Genomic DNA, 23,413 nt, shown 5'->3' on the forward strand with positions numbered 1-23,413 from the left:
TACTTATTAGATCGTGAGATGCAACTTTCTTTTCAAGTTAAAACTAGTTTTGTTCTTGCTGGCTGCAGTGCACTCCATACACTGTCATGACGGGTGGATTTAAATTTCCCAACCCTGCACAATTGTAAAGAATAATAATCCATTTTGTCATGTTAATTGTGTTTATTTTGCTCTCTTTTTTTTTTCAGATGATACAAGCCATACAAGTATTACGGTTTCACCTCTTGGAATTAGAAAAGGTAAAAAAAAAATTAAAAAAAATAAAAATTAATATAAATTTGTATGTGTTAAACTTCTGCCTGTAGAAAAGCCAGTCATGCCACCTGCACAAAAACACTGCATGTAATGATATCGATATTATTAGACATTCTTCAATATTCAGAGCAATGCTTTTACAGATAATCACAGAAAATAACCCGGGCTGCATTGAGAGAGGGTTTTAAGGATTTTCATCAAATATGCCATTTTATTTACCCAACTATTGATGCAGCTGAATTGGCAATTGATAGCATACACTGTAGCCTCTTTGCCCACGTTGCACACTGTTATTGATCCGCAGATTTAGTTTCAGCTGCTCATTATTTCGCCAGCTTACGGCACGCTGTTTATTTTTTGTCGTTCAACTTGTTGCTCTGGTCTCAGGAGAATAATAAGCACTGCAACAATTTCACTATTGTTTCCTCGCCCCCGATAATGCCCCTTAATTGGAGTTATTCTTGGACTGGCTGAAGCGTTTCCTACGTCCTGACAAAAACGTCTGAAAACGTTCTTATTTTTTTTTATTTTATTTTTTTCAAGGTGCACGAGCTCTGCGACAATTTCTGTCACCGGTACATCAGTTGTTTGAAAGGAAAAATGCCAATAGATCTAGTTATTGACGAACGGGATGGCAGCTCGAAATCAGATCACGAAGAACTCTCGGGATCGTCGACTAACCTTGCAGATCACGTAAGTAACGCGACCTTTATTGTGTCCATAATGTGTGATGTGCTGTTTTTGTGCGTGTCTGCATGCGTCTCTGCTGCTGAGAGAATACCCGAGGGCTTATAATTTTGTGATAGACGATGCATATGAATAATGGACTATATCTAAATAAGCAGATTGCTTCATGTTTCTCATAAAGCCAACTTTTTGGGCTCCTTGGCTTCTGCTCGGTGTGTGTGTGTGTGTGTGTGACCCATGCTGTGCCATCAGTAAATAGAGCACGCTCTGTTCTGCAAGGAAAATCTGCCGATCGATGTTCTAAGGTCAAAAGCTACATGTGATACAATAGACCGAGTTATTGTTTTAGTCTTTTGATTAGGAGCAGTCATGTGTGCATAATGCGTCCGTGCTCGCTTGTGTGCTAGAGGTTTTGAGTGGGTGTGTATGTGTGCGTATTAGAGGGTGCGCGTACGCGTGTGTAAATCGCTGCCCTGCATTATGGAGAGTTGCACGCTGAAAAAAAAAAAACGTGAGGCAATTATCTGTTACGCAGGTTTAACGTTAAAGCAGGGTATCAGCGGTAAGCTTTAGCTTTAGGCCAATATTTAAAAAGAAAAGGGCTTTATATTTGGGGCTGTGGGAGCTGGATATGGCCTGTGCGTAAAGCTGTGGATTTTGCTGCAGAGGTGGAGAAAGTGGTAGCCTATTGAAAGAGATCTCAGAGCTAAAGGCTTACCATCAATGTCAAGTTCACAAGGCATATGATGGTTCGTCTGGAGGCCTTCCATTGCTGTTGATGTTAATGTGTTTAATTGTTTCATATTGATTGCCGTGTGGTTTGCTCTGCAGTCGCCTTTCTCCTCTGCTCCCCGCTTTATGACTGCAGGCACCATAATGCTGAATTCAATTATATGCACCTGAAGTACAGTAGCTTTAAATTTGATGATCGATTCTCCGGTTTAAATTGTGCATTTTCGGCGTAATAAACACAGAACCCCCCCCGCCCCCGTAGTATGGATCGAGCTGACGGTGTAGTATTGAGTTGATATCTGTGAATTACTGCGTCTTGCGTGCCTGTGATAAAGCTAATGTTTTGGTGGAGAGGGAAAATGAGCGGCTAGTGCAACAAAGTGACTAGTTAATATCTGCGCAGCACAAGGCCAAGCCTATTAGGAATTAAAGCAGATTTAAGTGTTATGCAAAGTCTCTGCGCTGCATCTGTTGGGTCTGGCTATCGGCCTAATAGCGGTGGATTCCCTTTGAAAGACCGTCGCCTTTGCAGGGGCCACGCAGCGCGCTGCATAAAGTGAACTGGAACATAACTAGACCGAAGATGCCGACGTTGGTCTCAGAAAACCTGTCAGAACGGCAATACAGTGGTCTTCCAGCACAAGTGTAGAAATGAGGCATGCTGTTGTTTATATTGTAGAGATTAGATAAACTGGCCTGTTTAGTTTCATGGCAGATGGCTGATACTCAAGCCAATTTCCAATGGTGCCTCCAGTGCTCAGACACCAGCTTTGTCGTCAGTCCACTTGTAAGAAATATTTTGATAATTAGAAAATTAAATATGCCAATAAAGCAAATCAGGAGCAGCAATAAACAAAGAAGGCTGCATGACAAGCCATTTATCTTGGAGTAGTTTGGAATGACCACCTCATTAGGTATTTAAGTTTTGAGGGATTTATTTCACTTATGTGGCACCACTGAACTTTTTATTACACTTAACTGCTGGCCTGAATTTCACTAAAGCAGAAGAGAGTTTTCTTCTTATCTCCCTATTTGTTTTAGAGCTGTGTCTGAGCAGGTAGGGGATTTCAAGAATGGAAACACTCTCCAGATTGATAGTTATTGTAAAACAATTAAAAAGCAAGGCAGTGTGTGAAATCATGCGTGCACCTCATGATGCTGGAGTGGAAATAATATTTGCAGAAAGTGAAAGAAAGAGGAACCTTTGAGGTGAAAATGTGTGCAGTGCAGTCATCATCTGAAAGCCTTGAAATAAATAGTTAACTTTATTCAGCAGTAATTTCCATGTCTAATTGAAAAGAGTCCAGCCTCACATGCCTGAAATGTGTTTTGAATATTAGAAACAATACACACAAATGGCTGCAAAACTGTGCCGCTGGATGGAAAGCAATTCTTGTCTTGATTTATTTATTTTATTTATTCGCTTGTATTTGTCTGTATTTTATTATTCATTTCTGTCCTTCTGTCTCATTGAGGAGAAGAAGGTGGTTTTGATAGTTAGATATGCTAATTTATTTAGTTAGAATCTCTCACGTCCATTTTTCTTTGCTTTGATATGCATTTTTAATATATAGCCCTGGGCTACATCTCATTTGGTGAAAGTTGGTTTTTCTGGAGATGATGAGGCTCTTCACTGAGAAGGAGGCAGCCCGTTGAGCTTGTTTTTATATGTGCATGTCTCCTTCCCTTTTTCTACCTCTTTCTCTTTCCCTGCTCTCCCCTCCTCATACCTGACAGTGGAGCATAATAAGCGCAGTTTTATTTACACTTGAATGCAGCATTGTCTTAGAGATGATTGGATTATACTATAGTGAGAGCAGGATGAGGCCTTTGCTGACACTGTTGATTTCCCTTATTCGCTTGCGGTGACTATCTCAACCATGCAGCCCACCCAAGGCTTCCTAACTCATCGCCCCTCCTCAGATCGACTCCATTCTATTTAAAAGAATGAAAACAAAAAAGACGCTGTATTACACATGAAGTGTGACACAGAGCTGTGTAGTTTTGTAAATGGTTGGTGTGTGTGTACTTGTCAATGGTTTGCTCTCTTGTCTTTTAATTAATGAATAAAATTTCTGTCTCTTCTGTGCTACATCCAATTAGGGAGACAAATAGAATTAACAGTGTCTGAGTATTATCTGTTCTAATGAATTAGCCTTTGTGTCTTCCTGTGCCATTGTGCCGCTTCTTCAGTCAAGCTTACATACTGTATTAGGCTTTTTCATTTCCTTTTTGCATATGTATTATAGTGTTGAAACCGCCTTTGAATTCCTGCATAGTTCCAGATTTGTGTTACAGAAATTCTGTATGATTTGCAGGTCCCAGTGCTTTGTTTTGGAGAGCTTTCCTCAGGGAGTGATAGTCGTTCCCATAGTTATGGTGTAGCTTATCTCAAGTCTGCATGGCTGGAAAGGGGAAAAAAAAGGGAAACAAGCCCTTTTCTGTTTAGATCTGATTCTCTGCTACAGGCTGTGGCCGCTGCAGACCATCGGTCAGATGTGGTGATGTCACAGGTCCAATCAAGTAAAGCAGTAGTTCAATTTGAGCTTGTGCAGTGATTTACTGTGTATCAGTGGAGAGAGTGGGTGCCCAGTAATGCCCTGTCCTGTTTCTGTATGTCACTCTGCATAGGGCAGCGCGCACGCAGCCTCTCTGCCTGTGGACAGTGAGCCCTCGGGCCAAGCTGGCCTGCTGAACCGTGGAATTTCTCAGTTTTGGAGGTGCTCTAATTCTACTAGCTTTGTTCTCCTCGGGGACCGACTACGTTTGGATCTCGTGAAAACAGTGCATTGTTGACTTGGGCCGCTCTGTCTGTTCCACACAATTGTTTTGTGATGGTGGGATGTCTGGCCTTACATTTCCTATTTGATTAGTGTTCAGAGGCAGGGCCCTGTTGGCAGGCATATCTAATCATCGCTACCGTGGCTGCAGAGAGGCTGTGCTCACTTGTTGCATCTCCCACACTCCCCTTTCTTTAACTGCATGCATGCTGTAAATGACTGCAATGAACAGTTGCCCAGCAGTCATTCTGGGTCAGGAGATACATCTATGTTTACCTGTAATGAAACGCAATATACAGTTAATGATAATACAGAGATAAATCCACACACTAATTTGAAAACCCATATGTTAGAAGTATTTGTTCTAAAATGAAAGCAGGATTATCTGTAACTAATTGTCAGTTTTATATTGCCATTTAAATGACATTTACATTTTTGGATTTGTCATTTTGATGTGTGCCAAACCCATGAATCACAATAGAAAGGACATTTTTTGTATATTTAATCTCTTCTTTCTGAAGACATATTCGCATATAAAGTAAAATGACTGCAGTGAGTAAGATTGTTTTTGCCTCAGAGAAAGTTCCAGGCATAAATACAATCCGTCAATCTCTCTTGTCTGTTAAAACAGGCTATGGTGAATTATTAGCTGCTAAATTAAGGACTATTTGTATTCTGGATAATTGAGGGTGTTGTAAATACTCAGCTGTTCAATAGAGTTGCACCTACACTTTTCTAAAGTGCCTGTATATAATTACGAGCTCAACCCAACAAAAATGTGTGACGAGTTTCTCTCTTTCTCTGTTTATGCCATGTGGCAAGATGTGTCTTGAAATGTCTGTTCGTCTTATGATTTACGGTCCCGCGTGTTTCTGGTGTGTCAGCGATTCTGTACATTCAGCACAGGATCCCTGTAGCTGCTCCTTGCGCACACACACACACGCACACGTACACACACGCACACGCACGCACGCATGCAAAATCACAAGGCTAGTCGTTCTCAGGCTGCTACCAGACCAACAGATTTCTTCCCTTCCCTCCAGGTTTCAGGGGAATTTGAGGGAAATTCAATGATGCTGCTAAATCAATTTTATTTGAAATTCCTAGGGATGTAGGCAGAGTGCAGTGAGCGAAGTGAGATTGTGCCAGGCAGGTGTTTGTAAATGAGAAACAGGGGACAGGAGCAAAGGAGACGGCAGCATTCTCCTGCTCTCCAGTGGCCTGGCTGCACTACAAGCCTTCCTTCCCATATTGTCTCCTGCTTTTATATTAATTACAACTTGTATTATCAGCTGCCAGTTGCTAACCCCAGCAAATAGAAAAGGTTTCCCCCAGAGACAACGCTTCTTTTGTATCTTTTTCTCTATCTTGTCCTATTGTGTACGTTTGTGTGTGTGTGTGCGTTCCCGCCTGCACATGTATGTGTATTTGCTTGCTAGCGTTCTCCTCCTCCTCCTGGTAACACTGCTCTTTAACACAATTAGTGAAGAGCATGGAGTGAACCATGTTTGACTCCTAATTATGCCCAGCTTTAGGGAATAGTCACATGGGCGAGAGGCCTTTTTTTTTTTTTTTTTCCTCTTTTGCTTCTTCCTCATCTTTTTTTTCAAAGACCTGTGTAGGTTGAAGAAGACTGTTTGGGTGACATGATTTTTTTTTTTTTTTTTTTTTTTTTTTTTACAACTTGTTTGAACTTTATCAGACCCACGGGGGTTGTGACAAAATGGTTGTGTGGTGTTTGTGTTGCGCAGTGCAGTGTGTGATGATGCACCCTCCATAGCTCAGAGAGGCCCACTAAATTATTCATCGGGAGGAAAGGCTGTTGCTTTTGTCGCCTTGTTGAGCATGGAAAGTTAACACTGTTGTTTTGATATTCCTTGACTCGTTTTGCAGACACAGTTATGAATGAGTGGTGACTTACATGTATTAAAAGCGGAGTGTGTGCTCCATTGCATATGAACTGGTCCTAGTTTCCACTCTATTATTATTATTAGGTCATATAAAGTGCTGCACTCTTCTTTTTGCCCTATAAGAGCCAAACTAACAAAGCATTATCTATATCCCTGCATACAGGCCCATTAAATCCACAGGGTAGCAAATCACAGCAAAATAGCATTCCCTTTAACACCATTAGCTGAGGTGTCTTTGAATTTAATTTAGTGCCAGTACCATTAAAAATGACACATTACTCTGAAATGATAGCTAAATTAAGTCCTATCGATTCGGCTGTTGCATTAAAACCATGCTGTGGCCCTAGCTGGCAAGTGTGAGCGAGAGAGATAGCAGAAGAGAGCAGGCGTGTGTGAGAGTAGCGAGTACGGTTTTTCAGGCTGGTCTTGCCGGCAGTGGGTGTTTCATTGTGAGGAAGTAGTACCCAGTCATTTTCTTCTCTTAGAACAACAACAGCCCGTTCTGAGAGTAGAGAGAGACTCGGGGAGTCTGGAAGTTTTTACCTCTCTTTCTTCCTTCTCTCTGTGTTACATATGTCAAAGACAAAATTAGACCGTTTTCAGGGGGTTGATGGGCTTTTCCCACATTAGGGATTTTACTCAGCCGACGCTGTGTTGAGAACAACAGAAAATTACTATAACAACAGACTTTGTTCCCATGAAGTGTACCATGTGTTGATCAGTGGCCCGGAGAGTGAGCACATCACAATCATCCATTCCTCTAAGAGCGGGGACACTTTTCCCTCCACTCACTCTGGAGGGCTAAAACCCACGCACGGGCTATTGTTCGCCCTGTCTTCTTACCCCTCTTCTGAGTAATTCTCCGAGCTCTTTATCTGATTGCCATCCGGTGAACAGCTGACGCTGAGAGGGCCTTGAGTGGAGCGCAGGGTCTGAAGGGTCTTGTGTGTTTCTGTCTGCTGTTTTCAGCTCCGAGCTGTTTGGGAAAACAGCCCGCCTTCCCCAAAAAACTTAGCAGATAAAAGGGCCTCGCTCACAGGCATAAGCAGCAGCCTCGCCTCCGCAGCAGAACAAGCAGCAGCACATCAGGACTGTGTGCCCAAGGGAGCGCGGCAGCGCCTTGTCTTATAGCCTCTGTTTCCCTGCAAACCTCTGTTAGTCTCCAGGCTCTATCCTGTCTGTCCTTCTCCAGTACAGCTCACTCTGACTGGGGCACCAAAGCAAGCAGGCGGGCGGGCGGGCAGGCAGGCGGGCAGGCAGGCAAGTAGGCAGGCAAGTAGGCAGGCAAGTAGGCAAGCAAGCAGGCAGGCAGGCTCCTCTGAGCTGAAGGAAAAGAAGTTCATCAGGAACTCTGCTCAAGTTGGACAAAATGGTAAAAACGGTCTATTTCTTGGAATATTCTGTGTCGTGTACATTTTCCCTCTGCTTTCCTATGTATGTATATGTGTTTATGTGTGTTTGAGGGAGAGAAAAAAAACACATAGCGGGAACTGAGAAGTGGGTTGAGGTTTGTGGGAAGCCTTGGTGCAGGCCTGTGTTTGTTTGGCTTGGGCTCCGCTCAAGGGGCTGCTTCTCTCGGGCCCCAGACAACGTTGGGCTCACGTTTGCCAACATTTTGTCATCGTGCTCAGGTGACATGTTAAATTGGGAAAGACTAGCTTATGTTGTGCGCCCTATGAAGTTGTATCTACTCTGTGTGAGAGGCTGCTGTGAGCAGTGTGTACTGCGTTTGATTGAGCCTGTGTGTTTGCGGGCACAAGTGTAGTAAATGACGTGATCGGCCTGTGCCTCTTTTTGCCTCAATGGCAGAGGAAATTCCACCTCTAGCCTGCCTTCATGTGGCACTGATAAAGCCTTTCCTGTACAGTAGAAAATCCCGTTTCCCTGTGTGTACTGACAGGGCAGTGGGAATGACCAGGAAAGAGAGGAGGAGGAGGAGGAGGAGAGAAAATGAGCTGGAGGGAGGGCAGGCGAGGAGGAAGTTACCTTAAAAGCTATGAATTTGTTTATGGATATTTCTTTGAAGTTAGCAAGCAGAGATTTAACACTTTTTTCAGCATGTCTTTGTATATAGGAAAGTGAGGGTACGTGCGTGTGTTTATACTTCTTGCTCTATTATGTCATTAGCATGTGTGCGTAAGTGTATTTCTGCATGCCTCTGTGGGCGTGTGTGTATGTCAGTGTGGGCGTGGACACATTTTTGGCAGATTAGCAGGAGAATCACTGTCATATCTTATTTTCATTTCTGACAGTGGTAATGATTAATGGCGGCTGTGGTGTGTTTGGACTTTTTACCTCTATATTTCTCACTTGACACGGAAGTCTCAATTGGTTATGCTATAAATGATCTCCGCTGGGCTCTGCCATATGTGTTTAGACGACTACTCACAAGTGCTCCTCTTGCAACGCTCAAAATCAAATGCCACATTAACTGTGCTGTGTTTTGCTCTCATGCATTAATGAAACACTTTGATTACCGTGTTTTGACTTATAGCCAGCTGCGTTAGTGCCTGAGTTTCTTTCCATTCATCTGTGATTATTGTAGCTTCTTTGATTGTCTGCAAGCTGGGAAATAAGCAGTGGGCCTCTTGGCCTTGCCAGGAGAATGTAAGCTGGCCAAAGACCCTCACGGTGCCTGTAGACTCTTACAGATGTCACTTGCACATTTCCAGCAGACTCATATGGACTCTCTCTCTCTTTCTGTGTTTCTCCTTCTCTACCTTCTTCTCTCCCCGCCTCCCCCTCTCTGCTCTCTCTGCTCCTGGTTTGTGGTTTGGATGGGGAATGTGGTTGGATGCACGGACGGATGGATGGATGGATCCCACGCTCGCTTTCTGCCTTTTCAAACCTCAGAACCCAGCTTCCTGGAGAGACCACGATGACGCCACCTCCACACACTCAGCCGGCACACCGGGACCCTCCAGCGGAGGACACGCTTCACAGAGCGGTGACAACAGCAGCGAACAAGGTGAGTCAGTACCGAAATGCGCATGCACACGCACGCACACATACATGCATATACGCGGGTGCGCTCATGCGCTGACACGTAAACATACATAGATCCACGGCGGTCAGGCACAGATCCATGCAGGACATATGAATCACCATGCTTGGAGAGAATTGCCAATGCTTCACTTTAACCCTGTCTAATGTGAAATCCATTGTGAATAGATGGCACATCTCTGTTTACACATGTCCCCGTCCTTCCTTTTGCACTTTGGATTATCCCATTTTTTGACTGGCGTCCATGTAAACACAGTCACACCTAAAAACGAACACGCTTATCGACTGTTACACTCGCGCACAAACACGAGCCACGCAGCCACTATAATACACCAACCAAGGGAAAGACTTTCCAAAATGATGCTATTTAGAGTGTCGAACAAAAGCTGGTGATTAATGGTATATTTCTGCCAGTTCTTGCTTGAATTTAAACCATATTAACTTTGCCTGCACAACAGCCCCTAATTATGTCTCAGAGCCTTGTGTTATCTAGTACACAACCTGCCAAACAGTAATAATGCATCTCAAAACAAATGTATATGAATTTCTTACAGATAGTGTATTAAGTCACAGTACCTGCCTTGTATTTTTGTCACGGTCCGCATCAGTTTTGTAAAGTGTCAAAAAGCACATACGGTTAGGTAAGTTTAGATGTGAGACTAAGCATCGCGAGATAAAAAATATTGTTCATGAAGCGCAGCCTGAACTAAAAGAATAGATGATGATGAACTCCCCGTGTTTCTCATCTTGTCTTTCCCTTGTTTTGAATGCACCAAAAGATATCCTTCCACTGGCGGCAGAGAGTGTGTGTGTGTTTTTTTTTTTTTTTTTTGCGGGCCTCTATGGATCCGTGTGTGCCCTCTGGCAGTGTCCAGAGGTTTTCATGAAATTTCATCACACCGTCTACACACACACCCAGATATACGCACTTCTGCCGGCTCGCTCACAGAGAGAAGCTGCTTGTTGTGTCTATTCGAGGCTATCGTTTTGCCAATAAGCGATCAAAGGTATTGATGGGGTGTGTGCTGTGTGGTGGGGCTGTTTAAATCATCTTCTCCTCTTTAGACAGAAGCAGCAGTCGCAGCTTCTGAACCATTACTGACCACAGACTGAAGGCCGCAGTAGACCTCTGTAGTTGCAGGTGTAGTTGGATCACAGGCTGTTGTCAGAGTGAGGAAGAGAATGATAACTAAGCCTTAAGAGGATATGTTTGTCTGACAGTATAAGCATAAGGGAAGAATGGGTAATAATAATGTCACACCTAGTAAATCCTAATTGGCAGAATTCTCCTTTTGCTTACCTCCTTCAGGGTAGATGGTGACAGATACAGAAGAGTCTCTCGCACTTCAGGGCACTTCAGCAGTGCAGACGACACTTGGCTTACTCTCACAGAGCACATACAGGGCATTGTTGTTAAATACAAGGCTTTACTAGTGAAGAAGAATATAAGAACTTGAGAATAAAAATCTGAAAAATTGCAGTAAGTTAAATGTGGATTTTTCTGCTTTGAAGTAATAACATTATTTAAAAAAAAAAAAACAGTCCGGCAGCAGATCAGAAGAGAGTGCAGTTTTTGCACTCCTCTTTGCAATTGCAAGTGGAAGAGGAGGAGCAACAGAAAGAGGAGGGGGGAAGAGGGAAAGAAATGCACTGCCTATTGATTATCTTACACACATAAGTACAAGTGACCTGTAATCCACAGAGCACTTATCGACTCCTTTCCCCACCGTATCCAGTAACAGCAGATCAATACGGGCCAAAGACAGTTACGGTACAGCACCGTGCGCTGGGCCAATATAGACCACGACTAGATCAGGGCCAGATTCTGACCTACAATGAAGAGTGCTAAATGCGCGATCCGCTGGCTCAGAACGTATCGTGGTAAAAAAACAAAGTAAGCAGCTTACAACAGAAGCAGAGATTTAAGAGGGTGAAGTGAGTAGCCATTGAAGTACAGAGGTGAAAGAGTAGAGAAGGTGAAACAGTAGGCACAGCGAGGAAAAAGGAGAAAGAGAGGAAAGGGAAAGAGACCAGGGGCAGCTGATTTAATGGTCTAATGAGGCCGTCCTCTAGCCAGTTGTTTTGTGTGAGGCATGCTCTGACCTTTTGCTTCGCTCGGGAGCCCCGTCGCCTCATTTTTCACATTCTTGCAATTACGTTAACGCTTGAAGCGCTCGCTGACTCCCGACTCTGGCCCTTCCATTCTGACAGAACCTTCACTTTCCAACCTCTCCACCTTTCACTCCTCTCCTCCACTCCACTCCACGCATGAACTCGCCTCCTATCTCAATACGTTTCAACATAAAATTTGTAGTCCGCACTCTCAAGTCCGCAGAGGAAATGTGAAATGTGTGCTTCACTTCAGTAATGGGGTCTTTAACAGCTTGGCCCCTGTTAAAAGGGGTGACAATGTGGATCAGTTGAGGAAGACAGAATAGATGGGAGAGAGAAAGTGAGGAAAGAGGCGAGAGTGAAGGAGTGCGTGAGATCCGTCGTGCTTTCTGGTTTCACTCGCCAAGAAAAACATCAACTTCTTTCTGCCATATTTCATCTTGAGAGGTGTGTGCCTGTGACTTAAAACACATTTACCTCAAAAAATGTATCCAGAAGCATCACCATGTAAAATATATGATTCAACTCCCCAAATTATTGAAGCATCTCTGACAGGTCCAACTGTTTTGAAGAAAAACTTGTTCCTTCCTCGCCGTCTGCCAGGAGAAAATTTTAAATCTTGAAAGAACTGTATGTGCTGTCACGCAGGATTCAAAATGGTCGCTGGGAACAGAATTTACTTCCACAATCTCTGCACTGAGCATTGTTCTGAACCTGTGCCAAAAAAACAATTTAACAAGTGTGCAAATATGTATTTCCCTTTTGTGGAATGAGATTGCAAGTTAAAGTTCTGACACAAAAGGTTTGAGTACAATACTCAGATCTGCAACCTCTCCCTCATCCCTCTTCTTAACAGACATTTTTTTTTTTTTTTAACTTTTCTCAGAATTTCCCTCCAAAAAAAGAAAATATGATTTATCGCCCTGAGGGCAAATTCTGTGCTCTCACTTATTGACTCTTAGTGAGTGACTCCCTATGTTCTGGCTAGATAAACAAATAGGAGCAGTTGAGGGGAGGCGGTTCGGAAGGGAACACACAATAACTTAATTGGCACTGCATGCACATCATTTTGATTAACAGTCCTTTGGAGCACCTCCAAGCTTATCTAGAAACATCAGAGACATCAGTTGCAGGGAGTTAAACTTGATGAATGTGCGTGCCTTAAGATAGCGCTCGTTTCCAAGCAGGTGTCTGTAATATGTTAAGCACCCAAAGTGTGATGGAGCAGTGTGATGAAATACTCTGCACGTTTGCCCACACCAAACACAGTAAAGTCAAAAGCAGTCAGTCATGAACTGTAAATCCCCAACACTGATTCAGCATTGGTAGGGAATGTTTTTTTCCCCTCTCGCTCTGTGTGTGTGTGTGTGTGTGTGTGTGTGTGTGTGTGTGTGTGTGTGTGTGTGTGTGTGTGTGTGTGTGTGTGTGTGTGTGTGTGTGTGTGTGTGTGTGTGTGTGTGTGTGTGTGTGTTTGTGCATGCCTCAGCTCCAGTCCACACTTGTAATTATTAGCTATGCATGAAGACCAAATCCACGTTGACATCTTGAGTGCTGAGCAAAAGGGCTTGCTCTACAATTCCCAGATTCTACTGTAGATGGAAAAGGCTCAACAGAAGAGAGGAGAAAGCATTTTGTACATTTTCTCAGCAATTGAACAATCCCCACGCTCTGCGGATAGACAGACTCCCCAGAGAGGCCGAGAGAGGCAGAGATGGAGAGAGAGGGAGGAAGAGAGGGAGAGCTTGAGTGTTCGGCTCCAAGGGAGCATACTGTGCTTGATGGTGTTGTGGTACATTTGTGTGTGTATGTATGTATGTGTGGGGAGTGTGGTGAGCTCCCTTGGCCCTGACTAGGGGCCCCACTCAGCAAGGTCTTTGTGGTTGAACTCAGTACAGGGGGGTCATTCCTGGTGGGGACAGGACTCCTGGTGTCCCAGCATGCACAGGGCCTGTTGAATCCTGTATTTGTTGGACCTTTGGCTTTGCTTTTTTTTTTTTTTTTTTTTTTTTACAGCTATGCTTTGGGCTCAAGATGACCTAAAGATGCAGTTAGAAAAAGAAAGAAAGAAACATGTAACCACAATAGAAAGAACACCAGAGTCTCTGCTAAACACAAGATGGAAGCCTTGTTGCATTTTAGTAGCCTATACTCCAGCTCTGGAGTGATCGGTGAGGTGTGTCTGTGTATATAAAATATACGATTTGTGTGTGTGTGTGGGCACGCATGTGCATGTGTTAGCTGGTTCCCTCTAAGTGCCTGTTAGAGTTTAATTTAGTGTAGTAATTAAAGCTGAACACTGGCCCATAAACAACAGATAAACAATAAAGCAGACCCAAGTCCTGCTGTTTCATAGCTCTCACTCCCAGCTGTTGGAGCACTGATAATTTTTACACAGTGCCCCCACCTCACCACAACACAATGCTGAGGCAACAAGGGTGTGTGTGTGTGTGTTTTGTAAATGTGTGCACGGATGTGTTTTCCTGTGTGATGGCAGAGGGTAAACAAAAAAAAGGCCAAAAAAAACCACACATAAACACACAGGATATGTCCACTTCCCCTTTAAAAGAAAACAGCACAGTGAAGAAGCCAGAAAGTGTAAGAGGAGCAATCTGCCTACATACAAAACCAGCTCAATGGCAACTGAGATCCCATAAACATTAAACCAAGTGCAACCATGATGTGCATTCAACTTATAACTTGCAATATCTGGCTCAATAGCAGCAAGTGGAGCGGCACTTAACAGGAAACAAGCCACAGATATACCTGCTTAATGAGGAAAACAATGCTCCAGTGTTTCCCAATGAGCTTCTGTGTGCAACTTTAGCCTTGTCACGACATGTCAGTCTCATGTTAGTCAGGTGTCTGTTATGGAAACAGTGGAGTACATCTGTCTGATGGTTTGTTGGGAAGGGGCAGGGCCATTGTTGAAAGCTGAGAAGAGTTGCTGCGGAGGGGGAGAAAACATGGTACAGAGGGGATACTTTCATGATCCCATTAGCATAAAAGAGGCTAAATTATTCATGTGGAGTGCTTAATCTATGGGGAAAAGTATAGTTAATGCACATAGTTTTAAAATGGATCTCTCCCTGCCTCTACTCTAACACCAGATTCTTGCTGGATTCAGCATTCGCGGGCATTTACGGGAACGGTTGTCACTCTCTCTTGTATACACACACACACACACACACACACAAGCGTAGACATAGTACGTGTGGGCATATGTGCACACTTGCTTAAGCACTGCTGCACTTCAGGCTGTTTCAAGGGGCTCTGCTCTCAGGCTCATCCCCTCTTTCCCCATTTGTTCCTCCATCTCTCTTCTTTTCTCTCTCCCACCCCCTCCCTCCCTTACTGTCTCTCCTCTCCTCACTCACCCCTTTCCGTCTCACTCTCTGTACAGCAGACTACCTGGCCCTCATCCAAAATGTGATTAAAGAGAATGATCAGCTCCCTCAGCTCCCCTCTTTCCTTCCTCCCTTCCGCTCTCTCTTCCTTTTTTTGGTCTCTCTGTCTTTCTTCTGACCCTGTGTTGCAGCTTGAAAACAGCAACAGAAACAGGTAGTGTAAAAGGATGATGACTGCCAATATAGTCAGCTCCACTTCCAGTAACATAGCCTTCCCACAGCCTCACCACCGCCCCCTGCCCCTCCATCCACACTGCAGCTCAGGCTTTTCCCACTCTTCCTCTTACCGTCTCCTTCCCACCCTCTCAGATTTTGATGGGGCCTGGTCCCTCTGGTCCATAATCATGAACAGGCCCCTTGGGCGACCTGTCCCAACCCAGCCTGGCCTTGCTTGGCCAGGAACCGGGTCCTACACAGCAGGAAAGGCACATTAACTGGGTCAGCCTAATGTGCAAACTAATGTTTGGAGAACATAGGGAAAAAATTACCTAGATTATTCTGACAGCAGCTGAGGAGAATGTCTGTTTTGCCATTAAGGGGGAAGCTTTTTTTCTTTCTTTCTTTCTTTCTTTCTTTCTTTCTTTCTTTCTTTCTTTCTTTCTTTCTTTCTTTCTTTCTTTCTTTCTTTCTTTCTTTCTTTCTTTCTTTCTTTCTTTCTTTCTTCCTTTCTTCCTTTCTTTCTGTCTTCTTCTGAGAAGTAGATGAAGACCAGTTTATCTGGGAGGGAGCTAAGCGAAGTTTGAATGCACAGAGGAAACAGTGTTGCAGGGAAGTAATCAGGAATGAACTACAATAAAAGGACGGGAGTGACTTCTCTTTTTTGGCTTTGGCCAAAACAAAGACAGAATGCAGTGCTGTTGTATGAGTTCATTATACAGTGGGTTTACACACCCATGTTCCATTGCTGATTACACCAGTGCATGTGGTGATGATGAGGAGTGCACAGGGGTCTGATGTAATATGGCTAAAAGGGATTTGAGCGCATGCCCCAAAGGGCATTTCCACGTCCATTAATGCTGCTGCTGCTGCATTTTCACAAGGATGACAGTGCTTCGGTTCTTTGAAGGGAGAGAGTGTTTTCCCAGGAAATCTTCTGTCTTGTTTCAGCTGGGTAGCCTGAAGGGGGTCAGCCAAGAAGTCACCCTTAAGAGGTGATAATCCAATTGCTCTCGTCCTCACCAGTTTTGTTTTCCGTCGTCCCTGCCGGTGGGTGTGTTGGTGTGTGTGTTTATGGAGAATGTAAGCATGTGTGTGTGTGTGTGTGTGTGTGTGTGTGTGTGTGTGTGTGTGTGTGTGTGTGTGTGTGTGTGTGTGTGTGTGTGTGTGTGTGTGTGTGTGTGTGTGTGTGTGTGTGTGTAATAAGCATATAATGGGAGGCAGAGACAGCGGTTTCTGTGTCCGATCCCAGGCCCCCTCTAGATCAGAGAGAGGTTACGGAGGCCAAGTCTGTCAAAGGCACACCTGCAGAGAAGCTCCAAAAAACCCTGACTGCCAGCTTACACACAGAGTTTAAGGTGTGCTTATTTGGAGTTTAACCCTGACTCCAAATGTCCTTTCCCTCTCTTCCCCTTTGTGTTTGACCAATGGGCCTTGTACTCTTTTACTTTCTTTTCTTTCTTCTGCCTCCCTTGGCTCTTTAATCTCTTCCACCACCCCCACCCTCCCAATTCTCCTCCCCCTAATGTCCAACTCCACATCATAGCACAGGTCCCTCCAAAAGACAGCAAGGCGGTGGAGTGGAGTGGCTTAGCCAGCCAGGCTAGCTGTAGCTTGTTCACTTGCTGTGTGGTTTTTCTCTTGTGTAAACCGGGGTTTACACACTGAAGCATATTTGGAACTGAGCAAAGCAGCTATACCCTACAGGTAGTGCTTTAACCATGCTGCCACCGTCCAAGAGAGTGGGTGGATGATAAAGGAAGTGTGTTACAATCCGAGTTCTTCCTCTCTGCTGCTGATTTTCACGCGCACATCTTTCACGTTTATGCAAAGCTTTTGAGGGCATTATGCAAGATAAGCTCATTTTCTAGTCTGATTCCCACTCTAGTACATGCTTTAATGACTCTTAAAGCCAAAGGCTGCTTTTTTAGGCATAATAGCAGTCCCGCGGTCTCTCAGTTTCCACCTAGCCAGGGTGCTTTTTCCACACCTGATCACTTTTGTTCACCCATTTTATGGCTATTGGGGAGCAGGCGGAGGTGAGCGATTTGACAGTGGTTAGTGCCATGAGCCCTAATGTTTATTGGAAGCAAGCGTCTAATAATTTTTGATTACCCCAGAGGAGGTATTAGCCATGTTAGTCAGCAAGGATAATTTCTTATTTACATGCCCCAAGCAGTGAACACTCTGAAGGAACACTGGGGCTAAATGCGCAACAAAACGAATCAAACATGCCAAACGAGATGCTCCATCCTGGCTGGCTGCAGGGCTGAAGCTGCAGAAAACCTTCATTATGCATTTACCATAATTCATTTAGAGGGTTATCAATTTGCAGAATACAGAAGAGATGTTTGGAGGGGGAAGCAAGAGCACCATATCAAACGAAGGAAAAGAAAAAGGAACAAGGGAAAGCGAGATGAAAAGGAGTAAGATATTCAAGGATAGCTCAGTGCCTGGATTTTATAAAATGTTGTTCCAATTACACACTTTTCCATGTTCTGAGGCAGAACTTGCATGTTAAATGGTGCAATCTCTTCTCTTTTACCAGTGTCACGCTCCGCCCCCCAAAAAAAGCAGAAGCTGATTTTCCTTTAATGAAAGCTGTTCGGCTCAGGAATTCTCTTCTCTATAATTTTCACTGAGATTGAGGCTACACAGAGATGTTCTAGTTCAAATATTGTCTTTCTGTTCATTTAGGGTCGCTCTTTGTTTGGCTTCAACCCTGCTTACTCAAGGGTTTTTTGTATCTGTCTCTCAGTGTGGGTTTCAGGACAGTTACTACATGTTTTCATTTTTTTCTCCTGGCAACACACAGAGAAGAAAAAGAACTTTAAAAGCATCTTTCCCTCTACCATCAGGAAAGGATGACTAAGGCCCCATTAGAACAATTGGAGGAAACTTAGGGAGATGGGGAGTTTTTAAAGGAATGAAAGCAGCAAGAAAACACCACTATCTTGTGATAACCAGTGCTTTCTTTTATTATCTCAGCACAAAGCCCTCCACCTCGGAAAAGATTGCACTCATTCTGTTGCTTCATTCAAACATAAAACAATGAAAACAGAAAGGTAGGAAAAAAGCAAGACAAAAAAGAGAAGAAAAAAAAACATTTAACATTTTCCAAAGTGAGGGGGAAAGCTGCATTGTTTAGTACCAATGCTTACTCCCAGGGATGCAGTCCTTAGACAACTGAGTGTCTGCAGGAGACATCTGTGAAGCCTGACCTTGTGACCCCGGAAAGAATGCTCTTAAGGTGGGGGGAAAACTGCCTTTTCCACTGCATCATGGCCTACAGGACGGCCAGCAGCAGCAGCAGCAGCACAACAAACACAACCACTGCAGAAAATAACAACACAACAGACAAACAGTCAATGAAAAAAAAAAAAACAAGGAGAATGAGGTAGGAAAAAAAAATGTGGATTTATATTAAGGCAAGCAAACAAATGAGGAGGAAATGAATGTAAATAGAGGGAGAGAGAATGTGAAGGAAAGAAAAGAGCAATTATAAAAGGAATGGAGACAGAGAAAAAAGATGGGAGAGAAAGAAATAAGAGGCACATAGCATGTAACAGAAAACACAGACGGACTTGGTCTGAATCGTGCCTCACAGGCCTGGCTGTCTCTTACTCCTTTGGCCCCCCATGAGATCATTTTCATCCTTTATGAGTCAAAAGGAAGCCTGGTTGAAAATGAAAGGTTACACAAGCCAGAGCCCAAGCCCTCGGAGTGAGAGAGGAGAAGATCCCTGCTGCAAGGGCCCTGCTGCTATTCAAAGCACCTGCCATTGTATGGGCGCTCATCCAGGCCTATTGTTGTGGAGAAATTAGTCGTGCTCCCTTTGGCTCCCTTCGGCTCCAGAGGCATGCGGCAGACCCCCTTGTTGTTTCGGGTTCAGATACGTGGTTGGATAGATGCGTGGCCCAGGCTACCATCACCACTGGCTGTGGCCCTTTGCCCTCTCTCCCACAGCACAGTATCATTCTGTGTTTTTTTTTTTTTTCTCATCCACTCTCTGTTGTTCACTTCTCGAGAACACATTCTGGCCAACATTCCTATAGTTTTCTCTCTCTTTCTTTTGTACTCCTACTCTCCTTTCTCCTTTGGTGTATATGCTTATTGTTCTTTGGAGCACCCTCATTATACCCATGGTTATATTTTAAGGGCCTCTCTCTTTGATTTTGGTCTCGTGGGGAGTGAGTGGTGGGCTGGTGGGAGCTGTAGGGCTGGCCCAGCTCTCAGGGCTCCCCAGCCAGCGTCTCGGAGAGTGGGCTTGGGGGTATTGTTGGGCTGGGTTAGCACTGCAGAAGCAATGGTGCTACTGCTAGTGCAGGGGGTGGATGTGAGGGGAAAATTGAAAAGTCAATAGGGAAGGCCGCACAAAAAAAAAGAAAGAAAAGAGAGGGTGAAACAAAAGGAGATGGAGAGCTTCAAAAAGCTGAGAGCTATAGAGCACTGCTAATTAATAGCATCAGAAGAAGAGCTTTTTTTTTTTTTTCTTCTTCATTCTGGAACTTTAATGCTGCATATTAACTTGCAAGGCAGGGCGATTAAGAGCTTCCACTGCGAGTCAGGTCCATCTCACTGCCAGACCAACAGTAATGTCTCATTTAGAAAACAAAGAAAAAAACTGCACTAACTTCCCAGGAAAAGAGAAACCACTGAAAATGTGTATTGTAATACAACCCTACCTTTGTGAGACTGTTGAATCAACAATCAGCGTGGTAGAAACTTGTTTATTCAAGTCGTTGGTGATGTTTGTATCAATAATTCAGATGCACTATATATGAAGGTCTTTCTAATATTTTGATTCCGTCATATCAAAACATCAGGAAAACGCTTGAATCTAATACAGTGCAATAGAGCAGCAGCACAATGTATAGCTTTATTGCACCACATAACTTTTTTTGTATTAATTCTTTGGTCACTCACATTACTGGCTCTAGGTACAGTATGTATGTAGGTACAGTACATTCTCAATAATTCGTATTATTCCAAAATACTGTAGATTGTCATTTCTTCGTACTCCCTCTTGTCATGCAGCTAATCAAAAGGTAACGTCTATGAGCGTCATGAAATACGACTTTTGGTGGGTCAGCAAGGCAGAGTGGCAGTAATTTGAACCGAGGCTTTGCAATTTGTATTTTTCACAGCAGTAATAGGCTTCTCTCTCGCTGATCCTGCCATAGCAATTTCCACCGCCAACAGCTGTCAAGCCCCTAAAATCAAAATTAGTGCCATGGAATTGGGTCTTAATGAAATGACCTGCTGGATTTACCTTAAGGAGCAGGGTGGACAGTCAATACCAGCCTCATCAAAACCCCTATCTCTGCATGCTGCAGTCCCATTAACGAAAGGAAATAGTCTCAAGTAAATGTATTAAGCACTACTTCCCCCTTCTAATTATATTTTTCCGCTCTCCCTTCATAATTCATTCACTCTTTCATTAGTTTCTAATATTGAAAAGGGCTTTTAACTGTCTCTTCTGTCTTCATGGGGTCACCAATTATTTGTCACTATGCATTACAGGGATGTCAGAAGAGTCCATATTGGATATTGGGGACAAACGTAGTGTCCCACCACAGCTAGCATGGTGAAAATATATTTATGTCTTTGAAGGATTTTCATAGCGGAAATCTAACATAATTTCTATAATTGAATATAAAATAATGTTGGATTTTACCATGGATCCAACACATAGCTCCCCCTGCTTCCTATAGGAAGAGGTGAATGTGTGCCAGGGCCCGGTGGAGGACACTGGGCCCTGGTTATTGACTTGTAAAGGAGCCGGTAGGTGAGGGGTCTTGACAAGACATGAGCGGCTGACTCTCTTGTAAAGCTGTATCTGATTTCTCTGCTAGTTGGCTCCCCGGAGAGACCCACTCTACCCTCTGTTGATCAGACTCTCACTCGCAGCTGTATGGAAAAATGCAGTGATAAAAAGAATGAAAGAGTAGTTTTGTGAAAAGAGACGCTCTCATTCTGTATGCCATGATTCTCTGTTAGGGTGAGAATGAGAGTGAGGGAGGAGGGTGAAGTGAAGCAGCTAGGTGAAAAAGTTGCATCCATGAGCACATGTAGTAACTCAGTAAGGAGAACAAAACTCCTCAAATTCATGTTTTGGTGAGTTTTGTTTTTTGGACTTGGCAATAAGGGCATCTGAATTTGTTTTGGTTTGATTCGATGAAAAAATGAACTGGGAAATATATCAGCAAGAGGGCAGACAAAGCAAGTATCAACTAAGCAAGATCCTCTTAGATCTGACTAATTTATGAGGGTAAACTGCACTGACGGGGAGAGAGCGAGAGAGATGCAGGTGAAGGGAGGAAGTTTTCATTGACTCTCTAGAGCAGGCCAACCCAAAGCCCTGGAGGGATCTCTCAGTTTGAACTTTATCAGGGGCTACGCTTAATCAATACACTATCGGAAAAAGAATTAATTACTAAAGCAGAATAAAACAGCTGCATTTTAAACCAAGGATTCATCAATTCTGTAATCTCTAGCTTACAGCTCAGGTGTCAGGAGGATCATTTCAGCTCCATGTAATGAGGAACTGTGGGAGTTTACCCCGACCCTCTGCTGTCCTCCTCCTCCACCTCTCCGTTTCTGACCCCTCCCTCCGACCAACACACTTTCTTCTTTATCCCATTTCTCAGCTGGTTTGTCATATACCTACAACATTCTCCACACTTCCCACCCTTTGCCCCAATCTTAATAGACCAACTGTATCCCACTCTTTTTAAACCCCCCTACCCATCACCCCACTAAATTCCCTTCCCACCAAATTCCTGTCTTTGCAGGGATGGGACGAAAGGGTATTAAACTTGAAATCTCTGGTGCGAAAGCTGACTAGAACAGGACATTCCCGCTGCTGCAGCCATCGAGCCGGACATTCCTCCGCTCAGACTGGGACACCGCTGGTATTGCAAAATAGGGGGGCATAAGAGCCGGGGGGAGGTTGGTGTAAGACTTTAAAAATAAAAAAATAAAAAACACTATGTTAAAGTAGTAAATACAAATATATTTTTTTAGCTGTGTAAAATCAATGGAGGGTGACAATCAGGAGAGGAGAAGATTAGCAGGAATGAAATTAATGGCATATGGGGACCACATTTCTGTACGGGAGGGGGGGGGGGCAGACGAGACACTGAAAGTATCCCTTGTGTCAAAATAACCTTGGCCACACTGTTGTCACGGCCACATCCGTCCACCGCTCGCAGCCCTTGACCCCGGCTCAAGGCCTGTAAACGGACTGTCCTTGACTCCCCATAATGGGGGATTTCAAGGCAGGTTGAGAAGGGGTTATGGGTGATGAATTGGGTTTTTAGTGAGCTCATTAGGAAGCCAAACAGAGTTTAGACTGGCGGAGCGGAGCAACAGTGCAGTAATCAGTTCTGCTCGCTTTGTTCCCTGCCTCCAGGACATTTGTGTGAAAAAAAAAAAAAAGAGAGCGAGGAGGGAAAAAAAAAAACTTCATGGCATTTGGCTGATGAGAGGGCTGCTGAGCAGAGGCTACAATCTGATGGTTGACTTGTTGATTTATAAACCTTTTAATTCATTTACTCTACAACCCCTCCCAGCTCCATGTAAAAAAAAAAATCACCATCTCTGCTAAACTCTTTGATGCCACTGTCCATCAGGTGTGGCAAAGATGTCTGCAATAAATCCAAGTTGTCCTCCTCGTTCTGTAAAAAAAACTGTGCGTTTGTTTGTTTGGTTTTTAATTGTAATTGAGGGTAGAGAATCCCTGTTTACGCTGTTATCATACATTGCCTCCAAAAGTGTTGGCTGCTTTGATTCACCAAACCATACTCAGTTCAAACTGGCAACCAGCATTCACATGCTATTTCTGGTGGTTTAGGTAGAACACTTTGATATACAATAGTCCCTAATGGGGATTATAAAGCCATTTCTTCTCTAGCAAATTGATCCATATGATGGTGGTCTCCATCTCTTTGTTTGCTTTAGCTCTGTCTCCTCTCTTTATCCCCCGCTTTCGCAACATTATCATTCCAAAGTAGAGCACCTTGGTAATTTTTAGGAAGCATGCTGCAAAGTACGGAAGCAGCTTGTTTTACTAATGATCACGCTTGTTTCAATTCAACATAGCCCCAATTACTTTTGGGAAATACCTGTTCTTTAATATTTAATGCAGCATCAAGCCTTAGGATTTAGGTATGCTTCTCCAGGTGCACCCATGCCTTGTTTTTCTATGGAAACAATTATAAATTATAGAGTGAGGAGTGTCGATATATTCAGTTTTAACCAATAAGAATAGCTCCATTGTGCCATATAAAGGAAAAAAATAAAACGTCGGATGAAGTCGGGGTCGACAGAAACAAGGTTTTGGACTGCTACATTGGCAGGTTTGCAAATATGT

The 23,413-nt window shown here is 43.7% G+C and overlaps 1 protein-coding gene across 7 annotated transcripts in view; it reads left to right on the forward strand.

Moving 5' to 3' along the window:
* The window catches only part of meis2a (Meis homeobox 2a), an 81,658-nt gene that overhangs the window by 3,415 nt on the left and 54,830 nt on the right, over positions 1–23,413 (forward strand). For all 7 annotated transcript variants that reach the window (XM_069707179.1, XM_069707180.1, XM_069707174.1 and 4 more), the window contains exons 5-7: positions 189–239; positions 799–948; positions 9,218–9,332. In XM_069707179.1, the coding sequence (XP_069563280.1) occupies positions 189–239; positions 799–948; positions 9,218–9,332 (316 nt within the window). The remainder of the gene's footprint in view (positions 1–188; positions 240–798; positions 949–9,217; positions 9,333–23,413) is intronic.

Source organism: Brachyistius frenatus, unplaced genomic scaffold (genome assembly GCF_029030835.1).
Source record: "Brachyistius frenatus isolate BFR_SWC_R1_liver_20210118 unplaced genomic scaffold, ASM2903083v1 Contig_67, whole genome shotgun sequence".
Classification (NCBI taxonomy): Eukaryota; Metazoa; Chordata; class Actinopteri; family Embiotocidae; genus Brachyistius; species Brachyistius frenatus.